Source organism: Populus trichocarpa, chromosome 11 (genome assembly GCF_000002775.5).
Source record: "Populus trichocarpa isolate Nisqually-1 chromosome 11, P.trichocarpa_v4.1, whole genome shotgun sequence".
NCBI lineage: Eukaryota > Viridiplantae > Streptophyta > Magnoliopsida > Malpighiales > Salicaceae > Populus > Populus trichocarpa.
This window is the reverse complement of record NC_037295.2, coordinates 8,674,339-8,692,934: the sequence shown is the minus strand read 5'-3', so window position 1 is coordinate 8,692,934 and position 18,596 is coordinate 8,674,339. Positions and strand designations below refer to the sequence as shown.

Genomic DNA, 18,596 nt, shown 5'->3' with positions numbered 1-18,596 from the left:
TATCAACCTAAAATTATAGGGCTTCAATGGAAACTCCAAAACTTAAAACAGTCTCACGCAGGAGTCATACCCTAACCCGTCCACGTCTCATATAATCGCAGCCGATTCACTATAGGTTCTTTCTTTTCGCATTTCACCAAACACAGCCTCCGCAGAAACCAATCTCAATCTCACTTCTTCGCAGCCATGGTAAGCCGATCCTTCTTTTTCCTTGATTCGTTTTATGATGTTCAGATAGTACTGTTCTTGTTAACCATTGATCCGCACATTGATTTATGAAAAGATCAGGGTATTTAGTTATCTTGATTTGAGAGATTTATTTTGTTGAGGAACTCAAATTTTACGATACCCCTTTTGTTGTAGAATCACTGTCAAGTAGCATGTAATTATTGATTTTGTTTGCTTTTAGGAGTTTAAAGATTGAACCTTGGTGAGGGAGAATTTGAACGACTAACGTTTTTTTTTTTTTACTTAAAACTTATCCTGGGAAGAAAAAATTGAGAAAAATGTATGATGTTGGTTAATTAACAGCCTGTTTTATTAAGTGGGCAGAGTTGAATATATTTCGGCATGTTGTGTTATTCTAAAGAAGTTTGCAGTTATGGTTTTTTTTTTTTTTTTTGCATTATGGTCTGATGTTGGAACATTACAGTATGTTAATTGCTGTGGTTTGTTTAGACAGACAGTAAGCTTTGCTTAGCATTTGGAAGATGTCTTGAATTTTAATGTACTTGGCTTTTTATGTTATGGTATGAGGGATTTTGTAGTCAAAGAGAAGGACTAGAGAACCAAAGGAAGAAAATGTGACCCTTGGACCCACCGTGAGGGAAGGGGAGCATGCTTTTGGGGTTGCTCACATCTTCGCATCTTTTAATGACACATTCATTGTGAGTAACAGAGGTTTCTTGATACCTTGTCGAGTGGCATTACTTGATGTTCAGTTTTGTTATTTACTTTGATTGATTGTTTCAACTGCAGCATGTGACTGATCTCTCTGGAAGAGAAACCCTTGTCCGCATAACTGGTAAGTGATGCCTTTTCTTATATTAATTATCAGGAGTTCCACCTATATGAGATGCTGTATATTGTGCAAGTGTAGGGTAGTTAAAATTGATGTAGGTATGTGCGAGTGATGCTTGTAGCTTGATCTGCTACTTTTATGTTTTCTTTTGTACAGAGTTGTGGCTTTGTGTATGTTTGATAAGTATGGCTTTATTCCTTATAGGTTTTGAGAAATACATGCATGCACATGAATCAATAAACTCTAATTGTATGGATAACAAAGTTGATAATCATTTTGTTACAGGTGGAATGAAGGTGAAAGCTGATAGAGATGAATCTTCACCATATGCTGCCATGCTTGCTGCACAAGATGTTTCACAGAGATGCAAGGTCTTAATCTTTTGTAAAAAATGTTGTTCTTATAATGTATTCATTATAGGTTAGAGGAGATTGCTTTCATTTTTGGTATATGGACTCCTGTAGCCAAAACCAAGCTTGGTGCTTCACCTATTGCTTATGTGATGGTAAGCTATTAGTGAGAATGCAGATTAGCTACATTAGCGGCATAGAAAGAAGTCCTTCGGGAGCTTAGCTACATACGCAATGAGAGAGGTTTGCCTCTCTTACCGTTGTTTAGCTGCAGGGAAAAGAGACTCATAACCTCAGAAATAAGGCATAAGGAGAGGTTAAGAAAAGGCTCTTATCGAGAGAGCCTCTCCTTAACCCTTGCTAGCAGCCTTGAGGTTCTCTTTACCTCGCTTTTCTACCGTACTTAATTCAAGAAATCCTTCATCAGTGGTTTTGAATGACTGATTTTTCTCATTGAATACGAATTAAGCCACTATGCGCTAACTAGAAAGATCATAAGAGAAGATGCCATTGAATCGGAAGCTGTACAATCTTGCAGTGCCCTAACTTTGAGGTGACTTTTAGTGCCTAGGAAACTGCCTCAACAGTGTCAAGAGGCACTCGAGGCTAGTATCTTATTGGTTTAGCAGTGCCCTTGCTGTATATTACATGAGTGGCCCAGAATTTGAGATGCCATTTGTAATTGCTTGAGTAATTACAGTTTGTATCCAGTCTTAACATAAAGCTGGGAAGCACTTCACTTTGTTTTCATTTAAATATTAAATACATGATCTCATTTTGGAGCCTGCCATCAATCACTTAAGTGGTGATTTATGGAAAACCTTTTGGCTTTATTTCCTTTTGAGATATTCAAATCTGACACTATCCTTGTTAACTTGCACAATCGAACAATTTTATTTAGCATTAGAATTTTTTAAATAGTGAAGCATCATATGTAGAACTGCAAAATTACCTATCCAGTTTTTCATTCCTATCAAGCAGGAACTCGGTATCACTGCCCTTCATATTAAGCTTCGTGCTACTGGTGGGAACAAGACAAAGACACCTGGTCCAGGTGCACAGTCTGCCCTGCGTGCCCTTGCCCGTTCTGGAATGAGAATTGGCCGCATAGGCAAGTCCTTTTTCCTGTGTTTGACTTTGAATTGTGCAAGATTATCTATAAATGTATCAATCAGTTTTGTTCCTCTTCGGTTGATTTTGTTGCAAATCCTGGGTTTATTGGTCCATCCACCTAGATTGTGTTGGAGGCTGTGCTTATTGGCAAATCACTTTCTCTGATAAATTTCTCTGGTGGATTTTGGCCCTTGTGCATGTCTCCTATACCAATGTTTTACATTTCAATTTATAAGCTGCTTGCTTTAAATGAAGGCTTCTTTACTATAAGATTTCCTTTTCTCCTTCAGATTCCCCCTCAATTAACCTTTTAGTTAATTGAACTTATGGTTTTTGTTGTTTTTCAATTTCTAGAGTGAACTAGTTGCCTAGAGTAGCAATTTGTGTATGACTTGGGTTTTGTTTTTGCATGTTAATTTTTCAGATATGTTAGCTATGGGATATGGAAGTACTAATATTATTTTTTCTTTTTGGCTTGTTTTGATGTTTCAGAAGATGTTACTCCAATTCCAACGGATAGCACTCGTAGAAAGGGTGGCAGAAGAGGTAGAAGGCTGTGATCTTGAAGGATCTGATTTTATTTGGTTCCAAATGGAGACTTCTTTCTTTGATATGAGTAAAGCTACTTTGCAGTTCAGAATTGCTGTTTAGATTTTCGCCTTCACCTTTGCAGTGATTCATGTTGAACTCATGTAGAAACAAGAGGTTGTGAAGCACTTGAAATTTTGCTTTGGTAGATTATGAAATGCTATGTATGGTCTATTAATAGTTATCTGTTGTAGCTTCGTTAAAACGATACCTTTTCTTCCTGCAAATAGCAATAACATTTCTCGGCAGCCTATTTCCGCCACTTAATACGATTGTGATGATGGTGGTCGCCTCGGACGAGATGGGTGCCAGAGCAGGGTTATTCTGGTGCCTTGACTGGTTGAAGTGGAGAGTTCTGGCCTTATTGTCATGCATCAGTCCTTTTCAAATCAAATTTAGTTCAACGAAGCTACATCATTCCAAGGACAAGGAGTTTGGTTGAGAAAAAAGTTTTTCATGGATGTTGAAAGATTGAGTGTATGCATTGGAAGCTGGAAGCAGTAAATACGGAGGATATAATTGTCAAATCTGATTTACACTGTTGGATTGGAAATCTGGTGAAACTGGACGGCTCGTGTTAACCTGTACACACCTGCCTGAGCTTGCCAGGACTTCTGTAAATGGTAGACATGGTAAAGGGGGTTGGCATTTGGAACTAGGTGCTCCTAGTTGTTCAATGAAGAAAGGCAGAAACGTTGCTTTCAGCACTGCAAAGCAACGGAAGCAATCGGATTCTACCTGGTAATGTGTGTTCTAACAGGAGCAAGTTACTATACAGTATCTACTTGTATAAAAGTACAATCAGTTATCGCTTAGACCAACCAGGAGGATTGGGTTTTGCTCCTGATTTGTAGTTTCTTTTCCATACATGGTGTTTCCATAGGCACCCCTAACACAAATATCTCCCGCAACTGATATCACCATCATGGCAACTCTAAATAAAATAGCCAGGGTGGTATATGATGTGAAACTTTCGTTCCATTTTCTTCATAAGAGCTTGAGTGGTGCATCTTTCAATTGATAATAATACAATAAAAATCATGCATAAAATAAAGCATTCATTGAGCCGTTTTGCAAAGTTACGAGATCAACAATGCTAAAAACTACGTCTAGTTCAGTGATGAACTTCTTAATCTGAATAGCCTATTTTGCTGTATAACATGCAGAGATATATTCAACTTTAGTTGTAGAATCTGTTGTGATTTTTTATTTAGAACTTTTTCAACTCACACCACCACAATTTAGAGTAAAAATATTTTTTATAGGGATTTACTATCATTAATATTTGATTGAAAACTAGCATATGAATAACGATGAACTACTAGTTCATCTTCTTCATAGAACAAAAAGATATTTTTAATTTTTTTAAAGTACTTAAGAATGCTTTGAACTATCTTTTAGTAAACCCCACATGAGTTAAATTGATATCTACTCGTTATGTTAAAAAAACATCACATACGTAATGGATCCTATAGCCAAAGCATATGATATCCTTTCCACCCTCTCTTTCAATTTGAGTCTTAGAACATATTTACTTGAAGAGACGTATTCTTTGCAAAAATAGATAATTATCCTTTCTTAAATTCTTCTAAGCTAAACTATTTTAACATTTAGTCTATGTATCTGAATTGTGATAATCCAAACAACCTTTTAGATTTATCTCTATAAATATTTATTCCTAGTATATAGGTTATTTCTCCTATATCCTTCATGAAGAGATTATTGGTCAACTATATCTTTATTGACTAGAGTAGAAGAACAAATTCCTATCAATAACATACTATATATATATATATATATAATATTATAAAAATAACTCAATTCCCACTAACCTTGAAGCATGATTAAGTTCATAATGGATTTTTGATAAAATCAAATTGTTTGATTATCTCATATAACACAAGGTTTATCCACATTTTTTATGAAATCAAACTTTTTGATAATTTCATCAAAACATATATTACAACTCTTTGAAGCTTTCTTAAGTATATAATGTATTTTTATAGCTTGTATACTTTGTTGACAAATTCATTAGCTTTTCAAAACCTTTAGGTTATGTCATATATACATCTTCATGACGATTCCCATTCAGGAATATAGTTTTGACGTTCATTTATCAAATCTCATAATTATAGTATACAATTATAACAAGCAAAATCCTTATGGACTTTAATATAGCTATCAACAAGAAGGTTTCATCAAAGTCAATCTCTTGTTTTTGTTTGTAATTTTTGAAAACTAGTCTAGCTTTAAAAACTCCATCAGCAATTCTATCGGTTATTTGATATATCAGTAATGCCAATGAAATCCCGTTGGAAAATTCAAATGAATTAAAAACCCAACAACCCTCTCTATCCCCCTATTTCTTCTTTTCTCTTTATATATATATATATATATATATATATAACAGAACCAACTTGTAAATCCACTACCCCTTCATATATCCAGCTACCCCCTTACAAATCCAGCCACCTAACCTCCTGGTGTCAACCCATATCTGTTGGTAATTTTAGTTGAGGTCAAGTAAAGATGGAGCATAACCAGGTAAAACGCTGAGTACGCAGATTATCAACTCATTCTCTATCGAGTTGATTATTGCAAATAGAAAAAAAACAATTAACCAAAAGACCAATCAAAAGCAATTCAAGTAAAAAAGCAGCATCTAACACCACATTTTATCAAATCAACATTAATTTCAACTCTTGATTTCCGTTTTCCCACCATAGTTTAAAGTATTATCAATGCTAGAAATTTATTTATACCAAACTAAGAGTACTCGTGAAAATGATTAAAAAAATATCATTCTAGTTTCAATCATAGCATGTGCAAAACCAATGATACCAACAATATGCCAATACTCATCTTAATCATACAATTTCAACAATATAAATTTGTTTCTACCTTAACCTACTAGAAATAAGGACTACTTTTTAACAATCAGGACAATAGTATAGTTAATAAATTAATTCAAACAAATTCTCTAAAACCCTCAAAACTTGTACAATAATGATTCCTCACTCGTATAGAAACATAAAGAATAGAAACAACCTAATAAATGAATCCACCTATCTTAAAATCAAATCTCCACTCACTGAGTCACTGAATAACACCAAAACAGCCAAAAAAAGATAACCCAGATGAGGAAAATAGCAGATTTATAAGTACATACAAAAGATATATGGAGAGAAGCACTAACCTAAGAGAAAATCTTGGGAATCTAAAGAGAATAAGCATTACAAAGAGATAGAAAAAAGTGTAGAAAATTAACTCTTATTTTTTTCAATTTCAAGACAGAACAAGTAAATAAAAAGAGATAAGGAATTGTTACAGAGAGATATAACATGACTTTGAGAAGGAAAGGCTTCTACTATTGTTTTGATTTTGGATTTTTTCTAGAGATATGTTGTCAAGAGCGCAAAATGAAGTAGTGAAGAAGAAGATTTAATTTAAATAACCATTATCTTTATACCGTTGTTCAAAACTCACCATTTGGCTAAGAAGTAATGCACACTGTTTCATTTAATTGATGGGTTCATCATTGTTCCTTCTACACACTGTTTGACTAGAATAACTAATTCTTTAGTTTAGTCTTTTACTTTATGTTTTGGTTAGAATGAATTAATTCCCTTGTTCTTATATATTCTGGGAATTGATTCTAGAAGAAATGTTAGTTATATATGTAACAAACTTTTTCTGGTATTGCCCATGAATAAAAATGATGACATGAGGAAACCTAACAACCCTCTCTTTCCTGCTAACTACTTTGAACACTACCCATTGTTGGACCTTGAGAGCAACTGCTTTTTCTTCCCCCTCATGTTAATTAATTTTCCTTTGAACCTATTGCTAGATCAAATCTAGATTGGTATTGTAAAAATCCAACTCGCTCCAAGTGGTATCAAAACAGATATTTGGCCTCAGGGAATGACACCAAACATGAGGTCCCGAGATCTTAAGAAGCTAGAATACTTTTTGGAATTAGCTAACAAGGAGCAAGCTAAAAAATATGAACAAGTGATGATGTTATTGGAAGGGTATGGCTAGAAGTTAGAGAACACTAGAACTAGAAACAAAATAAAGATTGATGAACTAAAAAACCTTATTAATGGACTGTCATTTCAACAATATTCTCTTATACAGAAACTACAACGACATGTGGGGGAATCTAGTGCAACTATGGACACTCAAGGTGCTCAGAACCATGATCTGTGTTGCGTTGTCGTTGTCACACAAATTAATTACCCTAACTTAAATAAACAAGATAGTAGAGAGCAAGCAAGGGGTCAATCCCATGAGGAAGGTTTAGTTCAGATTTTTATGCTAGATGATATGCAATTGGGGAGAGTTTTGAGGTTATCTAGGCTATATTATAACAAAACAATCAAGCTAATATTGAGAGACTAATAAAAAAAAAAGATGAATACATGATTTCGGGTATAAGAGGAAATGGTGAGTTTTACTTCTCTTTCTGGCCACCCCTTTTCTTCCTTTTTTTTTTTTTTTTTATTTGATAGGAAACCCTAATCCCTCTTTCCTACAAAATAGTCTTTTTCTAAGTAGACAATTTATATTTAAGTAGTGCAATAACTATTTTCCTAAAAAATAAGAAATAGTCTTGTATAAAATCTTCAAGCTTTGAATTTGGATTTAAAGGAGTTAAATTTCCCAAATAAAAACTTGGATGTCAATTTGGATACTTTAGGAAGTAAATTGGACTTGTTTCTTCACAAAACCTGTCTGATGACAAAATTTATATGATATCTTAGAAAATCATATCTCTCTTATATGAGCTCTTTTTCTATTGAAATTTGGTAGGATGATAGGTCTTCTAGTTAGGAATCCAAAAAAAATTGAGTTTGTATCAAATGGACTTCTCTAACTCAAGATATTCAAGTTGGAATGATCAAAGATCAACACTGACAGAATGCAAGATTTGTCTTTGAAGGCTGTGATTTTCATGATCTTTCTCTTTTAGTTTTCTTTCCATATATGTATAAAAAGGTATGGATGTTAGCTTTTTAATGCCATTAGAATCACTTTGTTTTTACCTCTAGAGCTCAAGCTCTACATAAAATATCAATCGGAGGTCAAATCTGTCAATTATCTTCACTTTACTTCTTTTTGAATCTTACATTCAAAAGTGCCTTCAAAACATAAAACAAAGAATATCAAGGCATTTTATGTATAAAACATAGGCAAAATACTAGGTAAATATGGGTAAAACTATCGAATAATATGGTTGCATCAATCTGTTCCCTAATGCTTGTTGCAATTATAGGGACCATCGTCCACCCTATAAGGTTTGTAAACTAAGGCGTGACTTTCCAAGTTTTGATGGTGATGATGTTCACAAGTGGCTTTACGAGTTCAACCAGTACTTTGAGATTGAGAAAATCCAAGAGGCTAATAAACTCGAACTGGCAATATATTATTTAGATGGTAGAGCATTATACTGGCACCAGAATTTTATGAGAAGCATGGAAAACTAGGGTGTTACTTTAAGGGAGTATGTGGAGGCATTATGTTGCGGGTTTGATGGGCAGAAAAACCCACTAGAAGAGCTTAAAAACCTGAAATAGGAGGGTGATTTGAAAGCTTACATCTAGGATTTTGATATACTATAGAATAGAGTAGAGATCATTGAGAACCAGGCCTTAGTTTTTTTCTTAGGAGGGTTAAAAGTAGAGATCAAATACCTGGTGAAAATATTTGAACCAAAAGCATTGTATGAAGCCTATAACTTAGCTTGTTTATAGGTTAATAACCTTTACCACATACATTCCTTTCAGGGGGTACTAAGCACGCTATCATACCCACCAACCCACATAACCAACCAAAGATTAACTCCCCTCAAACCTTCCATAGAAATCTATCTTCCTTTACAAACAATCAAAACACACCCCTAAATATAATTGTAATTCCTCCTCCATAAAGCTTCCTCATTAAAACTAACACCAAACCCACCAAAGCCATAATAAATAAAGAACTAGGTGAGTGTAAGGCCAAGGGCTTATGCTTCTGGTGCAACGAGAAATTTGTTCCAGGACATAGATGTAAGACTAAAAGGATATACTCCATGCACATAATAGATGATGAAGATGACGCCTTAAATGAGGACAACAAGGGAGATGAGTTCAATGCTGAAGTCACAACCCTCTATTTATCTCTTATTGCCTTGGAAGATAATATTGGATTCCAAGCTTTAAAGGTTAATAGGAAGGTCGATAAACAACCCTTATTTTTTATGGTGAATTCAGGGAGTACACATAGTTTTCTTGACACACACATGGCTAATCTTTTACAATGTGATTTCAAGTTTATCAAACCCTTTATAGTAGACACGTTTAATGGAGGCATCATGATTTGTAGTTGTACTACCATATGTAAGGATTTTAAATGGAGGATGCAAGCAGTAGATTTTAAGGCAAATGTGTTTGTGGTAGATTTAAATAGTTGTGATATGGTTTTTAGAGTTTAATGGCTAATAATGTTTGGCATTATTATTTCCAATTATAAGGAGCTTCAAATGTTTTTTTTTTTTTTTGCAAGGGCAAAAAGTGTTGTTGAAAGGTGATAACCCCATCCCTTTCCAGACTATTAGATGGAGCAGCTCAAAGGCTTACTTGATAGCAATACTTAGGTAGCTAGGGTTAGTATATATAGCCCCGGGTTATTGGGAGCTGAAGACAAGAATCTATGTTCACTTACAACTACCCCACCTATACATGAGACATAACTCACTAACTTAGTTGCCTTGCTAGCAATCTTTTAAAAGATATTTCAAGAACCTCAAGGCTTACCTCCTCCTAGAGAGCATGACCATGCCATTCCTATCAAGGCTAATGTGCAACCTGTTAACCTGAGACCTTATAGGTATTCAGGATTACAAAAGGATGAAATTGAGTAGATGGTTGAGGAAATGTTAAGGTAAGAAGTACAATGAAACAACAACCCATTTACTTTCCTAGTAATATTAGTTAAGAAGAATGATGGTTTATGGAGGTTTTGTGTTGATTACAAGGCCTTAAACAAATTAACTACTAAAGAAAAGTTACGTATTTGTATAGTTAAAGAAATGTTGGAGGAGCTACTTGGGGCTACTATTTTTTCCAAAGTGGATCGAAGGTTAGGGTATCATCAGATTTGTATGGCTCCTAATGACATACATTAAAATGCTTTTAAGACACACATCAGGCACTATAAATTTGTGGTGATGCCCTTTGTCTTGACCAATACACCTGCCACGTTCCAAAGTCTAATGAATGACATATTCAGAATGTATCTAAGGAAATTTATCCTTGTGTTATTTGATAATATCCTAATCTACTGTCAATCATTAGAAGATCACTTAAAGCACCTCTAAACTATCTTTGAATTACTCTAGACATATCGTTTGTTTGCAAGAAGAAGTAGATGTGTTTTCTGTAGCACTCAAATTGAGTACTTAGGCCACGTGATTTCTGGAAAAGAAGAGTCAACAAATCCTCACAAGATCCAATCAATTCTAGATTTCCCAGTACTTAAGACCATTAAATAATTAAAGGGATTTCTTAATCTCACAAGTTATTATAGAAGATTTGTGAAAGGGTTTAGATCTATTTGCATAACATTGACTCAACTATTAAGGAATGATGTTTTTGTATGGGATGACAAGGCTATATAAACTTTCACTAATCTAAAAGAAGTTATGACACACCCTCAAGTTTTTGCCCTACCTCATCCTAACAAGCTTTTTGTGGTGGAAATAAATGCATTAAGGGTTGGAATGAGAATTGTGTTAATGCAATAAAAACACCATATAACCTATATTAGCAAACCTTTTGATCCCAGGCAACAAACACTTTTTACTTATAAAAGGGAGATGATGATCATCTTACTAGCAATCACTAAATTAAGGCATTACCTATAGGGGAGGCACTTTAAAATTCACACAGATCATAACAGCTTCAAACATCTATTAGATCAAAAGACAACTTTCCTATATCAACACTTGTGGTTGACTAAGTTGTTGGGATTTGACTATGACATTGAGTATAGAAAAGGAAAGGAAAACATAGTAGCTGATGTCTATCTAGGATATCTAGCAATGAACTAAATACTCTAGTAATGACCTCAATATTTACTGACCTCATGGAAAAACTCAAGAAAACTTGGGAAAATGATCTCACTGTAAAGAATATAATTCAAGATCTAGTGGCTAACCTTATTTCACACCCTCTATATCAATGAAAGGATTGCATCCTTTACAAGAAAAATGGAAGATTGTGGTGGGTAATAACCCTGGCCTATTAAATGATCTAATATCCATGTATCATAATTCTTTTATAGGTGGACATTCTAGTTCTATAGTGACTGCAAAGAAGGTTGGTGAGTTGTTCTACTAGAAGAAACGAAAAAATATATATGAGGCAATTTGTTATAAAATGTTCCACTTGCTAAATACACAAGACTGAGAATGTGTTACCACCTAGAATGCTACAAATTTTGCCTATTCCATGATCTCCATTTACTAACATTAGCATGGATTTTTATTGAAGGGTTGCCTAGGTCTGCGGGGAAAAAATGATTCTTGTGGTGGTTAACAAGTTTAGTAAGTATTCTCATTTCATGGCTCTAACTCACCTCTACACAATATCATCAGTAGCTAAAGGTTTCCTGGGTAATGTATTCAAGTTACATGGTTTTCCGGCCACAATTGTAAGTGATAGAGATCCAGTTTTTTGGAACCAGTTTTAGAATGATCTTTTCAAGTAACAAGAGATTAATCTACACTATTCTACAACTTACAATCCACAGTCTGATGGGTAGACCGGGGTGGTAAATAATGTCTTGAGAATTACTTTAGGTGTATGACTAGTGATCATCCTACTAGATAGGGAAATTGGTTCTCTTGTTGAGTGGTAGTACAACATCAAGAGCCAAATTGAAGATAATTGAAAGTATGATGGTTAATTGAGGATCAATTTGCATAAATTAGAAATTAAGGACCTAATAAAAAAAGGGGTGAACTTTAGGGCTGACTATTGAGTTTGACATGCATGAAATTGCATAAAATTAAAAGTTAGGATGTGATTACGGGTGCAATTAAAAGCAATTGGAAGAACAGAGACTAAATTAAAAAAAAATTCAAATCCCAACTTACAAAAACCCTAATTTTTAGGGTTTAACCTAGACAACATATCATTCGATCACTGTTTATCTTTTTATTTGGCAATTTTAGTTAGTCGAGTAAGCATAATTTTTTAGTATTCTATATTTTCTTATATATTATCAAGAAAACATAATATAAAAACACTTATTTTATGTTATGCATTACTATTAAACATAATTTTATATCAATTTCATGTTTTATCCTCTCTTTTACATATTATTCTGTTTCATTTCATTTGTTTTAAGATAGGAATAAAATGTTATCCATGAACACAACTAGTTTTAAAATTATTAATAGTAAAATAATATTTGATTTTGTAAAGAGTAACTTGGACTTAGAATTTGTTTTGCGAATAACAAAAATTTGTGTGGGAATAACATTTCCCCGTTCTATACTCGTTTTTCAGGGGGGAAAAGGATTAATTAATTAATCATAGATTTTGGTTTACTTGTGCAACGTTTGGCTGGTAGATTCCTGTTCAGAATAAAATAATCTTTTTTTGAAAACATTTGATTAAAATAGTATTTAAAATTATAATAATAATTATTTTTTTGTTTTTATTTAATACAATTTTTTTGTTTTTAAATTTATCTTTAATATTAGATATCAAAACAATTTAAAATTATAAAAAGTTTAAAATAAAAAAAATTCAAATTATCAATTCGAGTTTTATTTTATTCTTTTTTTTTTTGTGGCAATTGTTTTTCATGATTTTTTTATTTTACTTGAAATTAATTATTATTTTTATTTTTTGAATTGTTCTAAAATATTAAAAATAATATTTTTTTATATATATTATTAAATAAAAAATATTCTTAAAAATAATCATTGGCATAATTTAAATACTTATAAAAAAAAGGGGTCAAAAGGCAATCATTATTGATATACCGAATCACAATGATGAAGGCGGCCTATATATTCTTCGTAGGGCATGATCATGATGGTCTTACATAAGGTCACCATTGAAAATGAAATCCCTCTATATGCCACCATGAGAACCAAGAAAGAAAAAGGCAGCAATATTCTTGAGAAAGTCTTTGCAATAACCACTAACTTGAAGCCCAGAATCGGGTTTTTATTTGTATTTTAAGCTCCTTCATTTTTTTTACATATAACCTTCTAGTTTTACTTATGTATCTATTTGTATTATTATATTTTTAAATCATTTATAAATTTTTTTTAAAAAAAAATTAACAAAATATTAAAGAGTATTACTAAATTATTATAGTCTTACCCACAAAATATTAAAGAGTATTACTAAATTATTATAGTCTTACCCACAAAATATTAAAGAGTATGAATAAAGTATTCTTTTGTAAAAATTAACTAGAATAGTGTCATGTGTGTGTCTTTTTGTAGTTTTTTTTCAATTGCATTTTGTTTTAATTTTTTTTAATTTCATCATTTAATATTAAATTATTTTAGAAATTATACTTCATAATTTTTTTATTTTTTTTTCTATTGAGTTATATACTAGTCTCATGAATTTACTTTATTTATTTATTTATTTCAACTAACAATAGATTTATTGGAAGTGGAGCTTTATAATTGTTTTTTATTTGTTTTCTATGAGTTTATATCGATCTCATGATCTTGATCGCGTGTTTAACAAGTTAACCCGAGTTGACTTAGATTATTTTTTTGTTACTTTTTCTAATTGATTTTTTTTATTTCATCCTTTAACATTAGGTTGGTTGAAAATTGAACTTTATATTTTTTTCAATTTGTTTTTTATCTAGTTATCTTGATCTCATGACCTGGATTGCGGGTTTGGTAAGTTGACTCTGTTTATTTTTTTATCCTTTTTTAATTGGACTTCGTAAATTTTTTAATTTGCTTTTTATAGGGTTATTTCAATCTCATGACCGAGTTACAAGTTTGGTAGATTGATCCGGGTTGATTCAATTTATTTATTTTTTTTATCATTTTTTAATTGAATGATTTTCACCTTTTAACAACTCAATCTTCTTTTTCTTCTTTAGTTTTTTTTTCAATTTTATCTTTGAATATTAGGTTATTGGCAATTGGGCTTCGTATCTTTTTTAATTTTTCTTTATGTTGAGTAATCATGGTCTTATGGATTTAGGTTTTTTCTTAATTCCAACCTTCAATATTAAATATGTTGGAAATGGAATTTTGTATTTTTTTCTATATAATTTTTATGAAGTTATCCCGATCTTATGATCCATGTCGCGAGTTTAATAGGTTAACTTAAGTTGACTTGAGTTGTTTTTTTAATTGATTTTTTTTATTTTATTCTTCAACATTAGGTTGGTTGAAAATTATTTTCATAATTTTATTTTTTTGATTTGCTTGCTAGAGGATATCATGGTCTTATGACCTGGATTGCAAGATTGACAAATTAACCTAAGTTGATCCAATATGTCATCGTTTTAATATCTGAAATCAAATGTCACCTAATATGTCACCATATTAATATTTAAAAATAAATTTGTATAATATGTATTATATTTTGAGTTCATGAATAATTTTTTTATTAGAAAACATGTTAACAATGCCTGAATATTTTGTTTTTACATTAGAAAACTAATCTGACCTGTAACTCAACGTAGACCAATGATCTAGTTAACTAGCTAAAATAAATTATGTTTTTTTTCCTAATTTATATCAATAAAAAATGAATTAACCAAAGTAAGTTATAATTTATTAGATAAAAATATTTTTTAAGAGTTACATTAAAATAAAAAAATAATAAATGAATAATATATTGAATGAATAATTCTTGAAATTTAAATATAAAGTAATTACTAAATAAATAATTTATTAGCATGCAAAATAATAAAATGAGAAAACATTGATTGTAGAAATGTTCAAATGTGCTGCAAAAAGACTAAATAACATAAACATAAAAATATTGTTTTTTGATATTTTATACATACCATTATACATACCATTATTAACCTATCATGATATAAAAACACTTATTCTATTTTGTTTATTTACCGGATATAATTTCATATCTATTTCTTATTATTTTTACGTTGTTTCATCTTATCTTGTTTATTTTGAGATATAAAGCAAACACTATAATCATCTATATATTAATAAGAAATTATGTATATTAAAAATCATCTCATTCTTCTCTACGTGTGTGTGTGTGTGTGTATATATATATATAACAATGGCAAATTCTTGCATTAATTCACCAAATTGCCCTGACTTCTCATGCATCCATGAATTGACCACCTTGTGTAGTGCCGAACCCACGTTCCTTTATATATATGTAATCAACCAAAAAGCCTGTCCATGTCTACCCCCCATTGTTGAAAACTTTTTTTTTTGAAAACATTAGGGTGCGCTTTCTTTGTTCTCTTTTCCAATCGTTCTCTGCAAGACTGCAACCGCCCGTGCTTATAAATCTACGAGCTGTTAGATATAGTGGTCATTTTTATAACCCCATCACTAGCATAAGTAAGCTTTTGTTGGTGCTTTTATTCTCTTTCTTTGTGCTCCTGCTGTATATCGATGATCATTTATTTGCTTGTTGGCTAAAGAATGCGAAATTCTCACTCGTTTGCATCTTTGTCTGTCATATCATACTATGCTGTACTTTTACCCTTTGCTGCTTGCTTATCCCATGAAGATGTCAAGGGTCACAAGGGCGCACAGCACAACTTCAATCACAAGGTATATATGTGCGTGTATTCTTTCTTCAGATTTTATCTTAAGCCAACGGATTTACATGTCAAATGTTTTCATCAATCATCTTCTTCTTATACTGATCGGCTAACTATGTGTGGGCGTTCTATATTTAACTATTAGTTATTGATATGGACTACATCTTCCTCACATATTCAACAGTTGAGCCCTAAGTTGGTCTCGGATATCAATCTTCACGGGGTTCTCTTATGGGCTTCCATGGGGTTCTTAATGCCTCTCGGGGTGATCACTGTCAGAATGTCCCATAGAGAGGAAGGTGGAAGAAGGAAAGCTCTAGTCTATCTTCATTTTGTTTTGCAGGTAAACTCTTTCATCTCTTTTGCAAATCGTGCATGGTTTAGGTTTTCATTAGAAATGAAAGTGGGAAGAAAAGATAAGGAAGTGGGTGGATTAAGAAAGAGAAAAGAGTCTCTTACAGTCAATGGTTGTGATAATGGAGCCTTATTTTGTTGTTGTTGTTAAAATCGCCATGATAGCTCGCTATATAGGCACTTTAACTTTAATAATGATGTCTGCTATTTTTCTCTTTCTGTGTGTTTATCCAGCAGAAGAGACCTCAACGCTTTCATAAATGGAGAGTTTGAAGTTTATCTATATATAACTTTTACTTTATTTATGATGAATAAAAATACAATATGAGATCTTATAATGATTACTTTTTCTTTCTTTAGATTTTCTTTTCAGAAAAAGATAAAGATCATGAATAACTCTTGCTCCTGAATTAAATTTCTGTATTAACTAAGTCAAACACATGCATGCTTCGATTTGACATGCAGATTCTATCAGTTCTTCTTGCCACAGCTGGAGCTATCATGTCCATAAAATCCTTTGAGAACTCGTTTTACAACAATCACCAGAGAATAGGTCTTGGACTTTATGGAGCTATATGGGTGCAAGCTGTTGTGGGATTTTTGAGGCCTCGGAGGTAATTCATCTGGTTTCTCTTAACAAATTAAAACCTATATGAATATATAATCCACTTGCACGGTGAAAATCAAAAGATTTATCCAATTATTTTGAAAATAATTTATTATTTTCACTGATCAGGGTGATTAATCTTTCAAGAAAGTGATTAATCATTTTCAAGGAAACACGAGAATCATAATCCAAAATTATGTGTATATATATGGAATGGTCGACTGCTGAGCTTTTTATAACTATTAACGATTCTTAATCCCTTCCTGCAGAGGGAATAAAAGAAGAAGAACATGGTACATTGTGCATTGGATACTAGGAACTGTGATCTCTCTAGTTGGAATCATCAACATTTATACAGGCATAAGTGCTTATCATAAGAAAATGTCTAGAAGCACAAGGCTCTTAGCTATACTTTTCACAGCCCAGGTCTCTTTCATGGCATTCTTTTATCTGTTTCAAGACAAATGGGAGTACATGCAAAAGCAAGGAGTGATTTTGGGTAACATTGAAGTGCCAATCACTCCCACAGTATGCAATCAACAAAATGATCACAATCAAAAGGTGTTGGTGCCTGAACCATGTGGCAAACGCAATTCACTTAAGAACTTATTTGACTAATTACACAGTGGGTTCATGGGAATAATTGCTTTGCTTTCACCTTTCTGTATAAATTACCATATAACTTGTATGATTTGCCAATTAATCTGTTTTTTTTTACCTTTTTGATGCCTGCACTCCATTTAATAGTGGAGTTCATGCAACAAAAAGCAGAGTGTAATAGCACAGTTAGCTATCTCAGACATCAATATCTCCTGCGGTAGTATTTGGCACTTGAAAGGGAACATTTAAGCAACTGTGCAGCTATTTCTTTGTATAAGATACTGCAATTGTAATGTTTGTAATGATTGCATTTGTGTCAGATTTGAAAGAGTGGTGTAAATAACAAGAGAAAACTCGAGAGTGTCAATCTTTTAGTATTTTACGATTTGGATTTTTCATCTTTGATTTTACAAATTTTAAGATATTTGGCTTTTCAGTTTATTTTAGCATTAACTCAGTTGGACACCAATACAAAATCAAGAATTTTATCTAATTAAATTAATAAAATTAATCACAAGATAATGATATCTATACAAGTTATAAACACAAAAACTTTCAATTGAAATTATACATTAAAGAGTAAGTTTATTCAAATTATACGAGTCTATAATCTTATAATCAAAATCTTACCCCACAATCTATCTCGTATTACAAATTAATCACATTTGGGTGAAATTATTATCCAAAATCACTACTATTAAACATAGATTGTTTAGTTTATCATTACAAGAGCATACCAAAACCTATAAATATTACCATAATTAATTCCTAACATTACTAGCTTTGATTACTTGGTATAAAACCCAAATTAATCATCACGGTTTTGGCTTTAAATATGATATATTTTAGTTGAAAAAACCATTTAGATTTTGAAAAAGTATTTTGAAAAAAAAATTGATTAGATTTTATTATTCATGGGCTAGCAAGACAAAATAATAGGTTGATAAAAAATAATTCTTTATGAGCTAAAGAATTATAAATCTAAACCTAAGTCCAAACATGACTCGAGCCAGGCTTTGTCATGGACATACATGTGAGTCATTTATGGTTATGTGTTCATCGAGTTTACAAGTAAAAGGGAATGATTTGTATAAATAAAAAAAAATATGTTTCATTTGAGATGCCATATTAGTGATAAGAATGAGAAGTATTGGCTTTTATTTCCTTCATATAG

At 32.1% G+C, this 18,596-nt stretch overlaps 2 protein-coding genes across 2 annotated transcripts; both read left to right on the top strand.

Moving 5' to 3' along the window:
- Positions 1-3,256, top strand: LOC7497065 (40S ribosomal protein S14). Its single transcript, XM_002316693.4, has 6 exons — positions 1-189; positions 768-887; positions 979-1,024; positions 1,307-1,392; positions 2,353-2,482; positions 2,977-3,256. Exons 1-6 carry the CDS (start codon positions 187-189, stop codon positions 3,042-3,044), a joined length of 453 nt encoding a protein of 150 aa, XP_002316729.1. The 5' UTR covers positions 1-186; the 3' UTR covers positions 3,045-3,256.
- Positions 3,257-15,504: 12,248 nt separating this feature from the next.
- LOC7497066 (cytochrome b561 domain-containing protein At4g18260) lies at positions 15,505-17,820 on the top strand. Its single transcript, XM_024581678.2, has 4 exons — positions 15,505-15,871; positions 16,046-16,204; positions 16,681-16,829; positions 17,092-17,820. Exons 1-4 carry the CDS (start codon positions 15,740-15,742, stop codon positions 17,438-17,440), a joined length of 789 nt encoding a protein of 262 aa, XP_024437446.1. The 5' UTR covers positions 15,505-15,739; the 3' UTR covers positions 17,441-17,820.
- Positions 17,821-18,596: the final 776 nt, after the last annotated feature.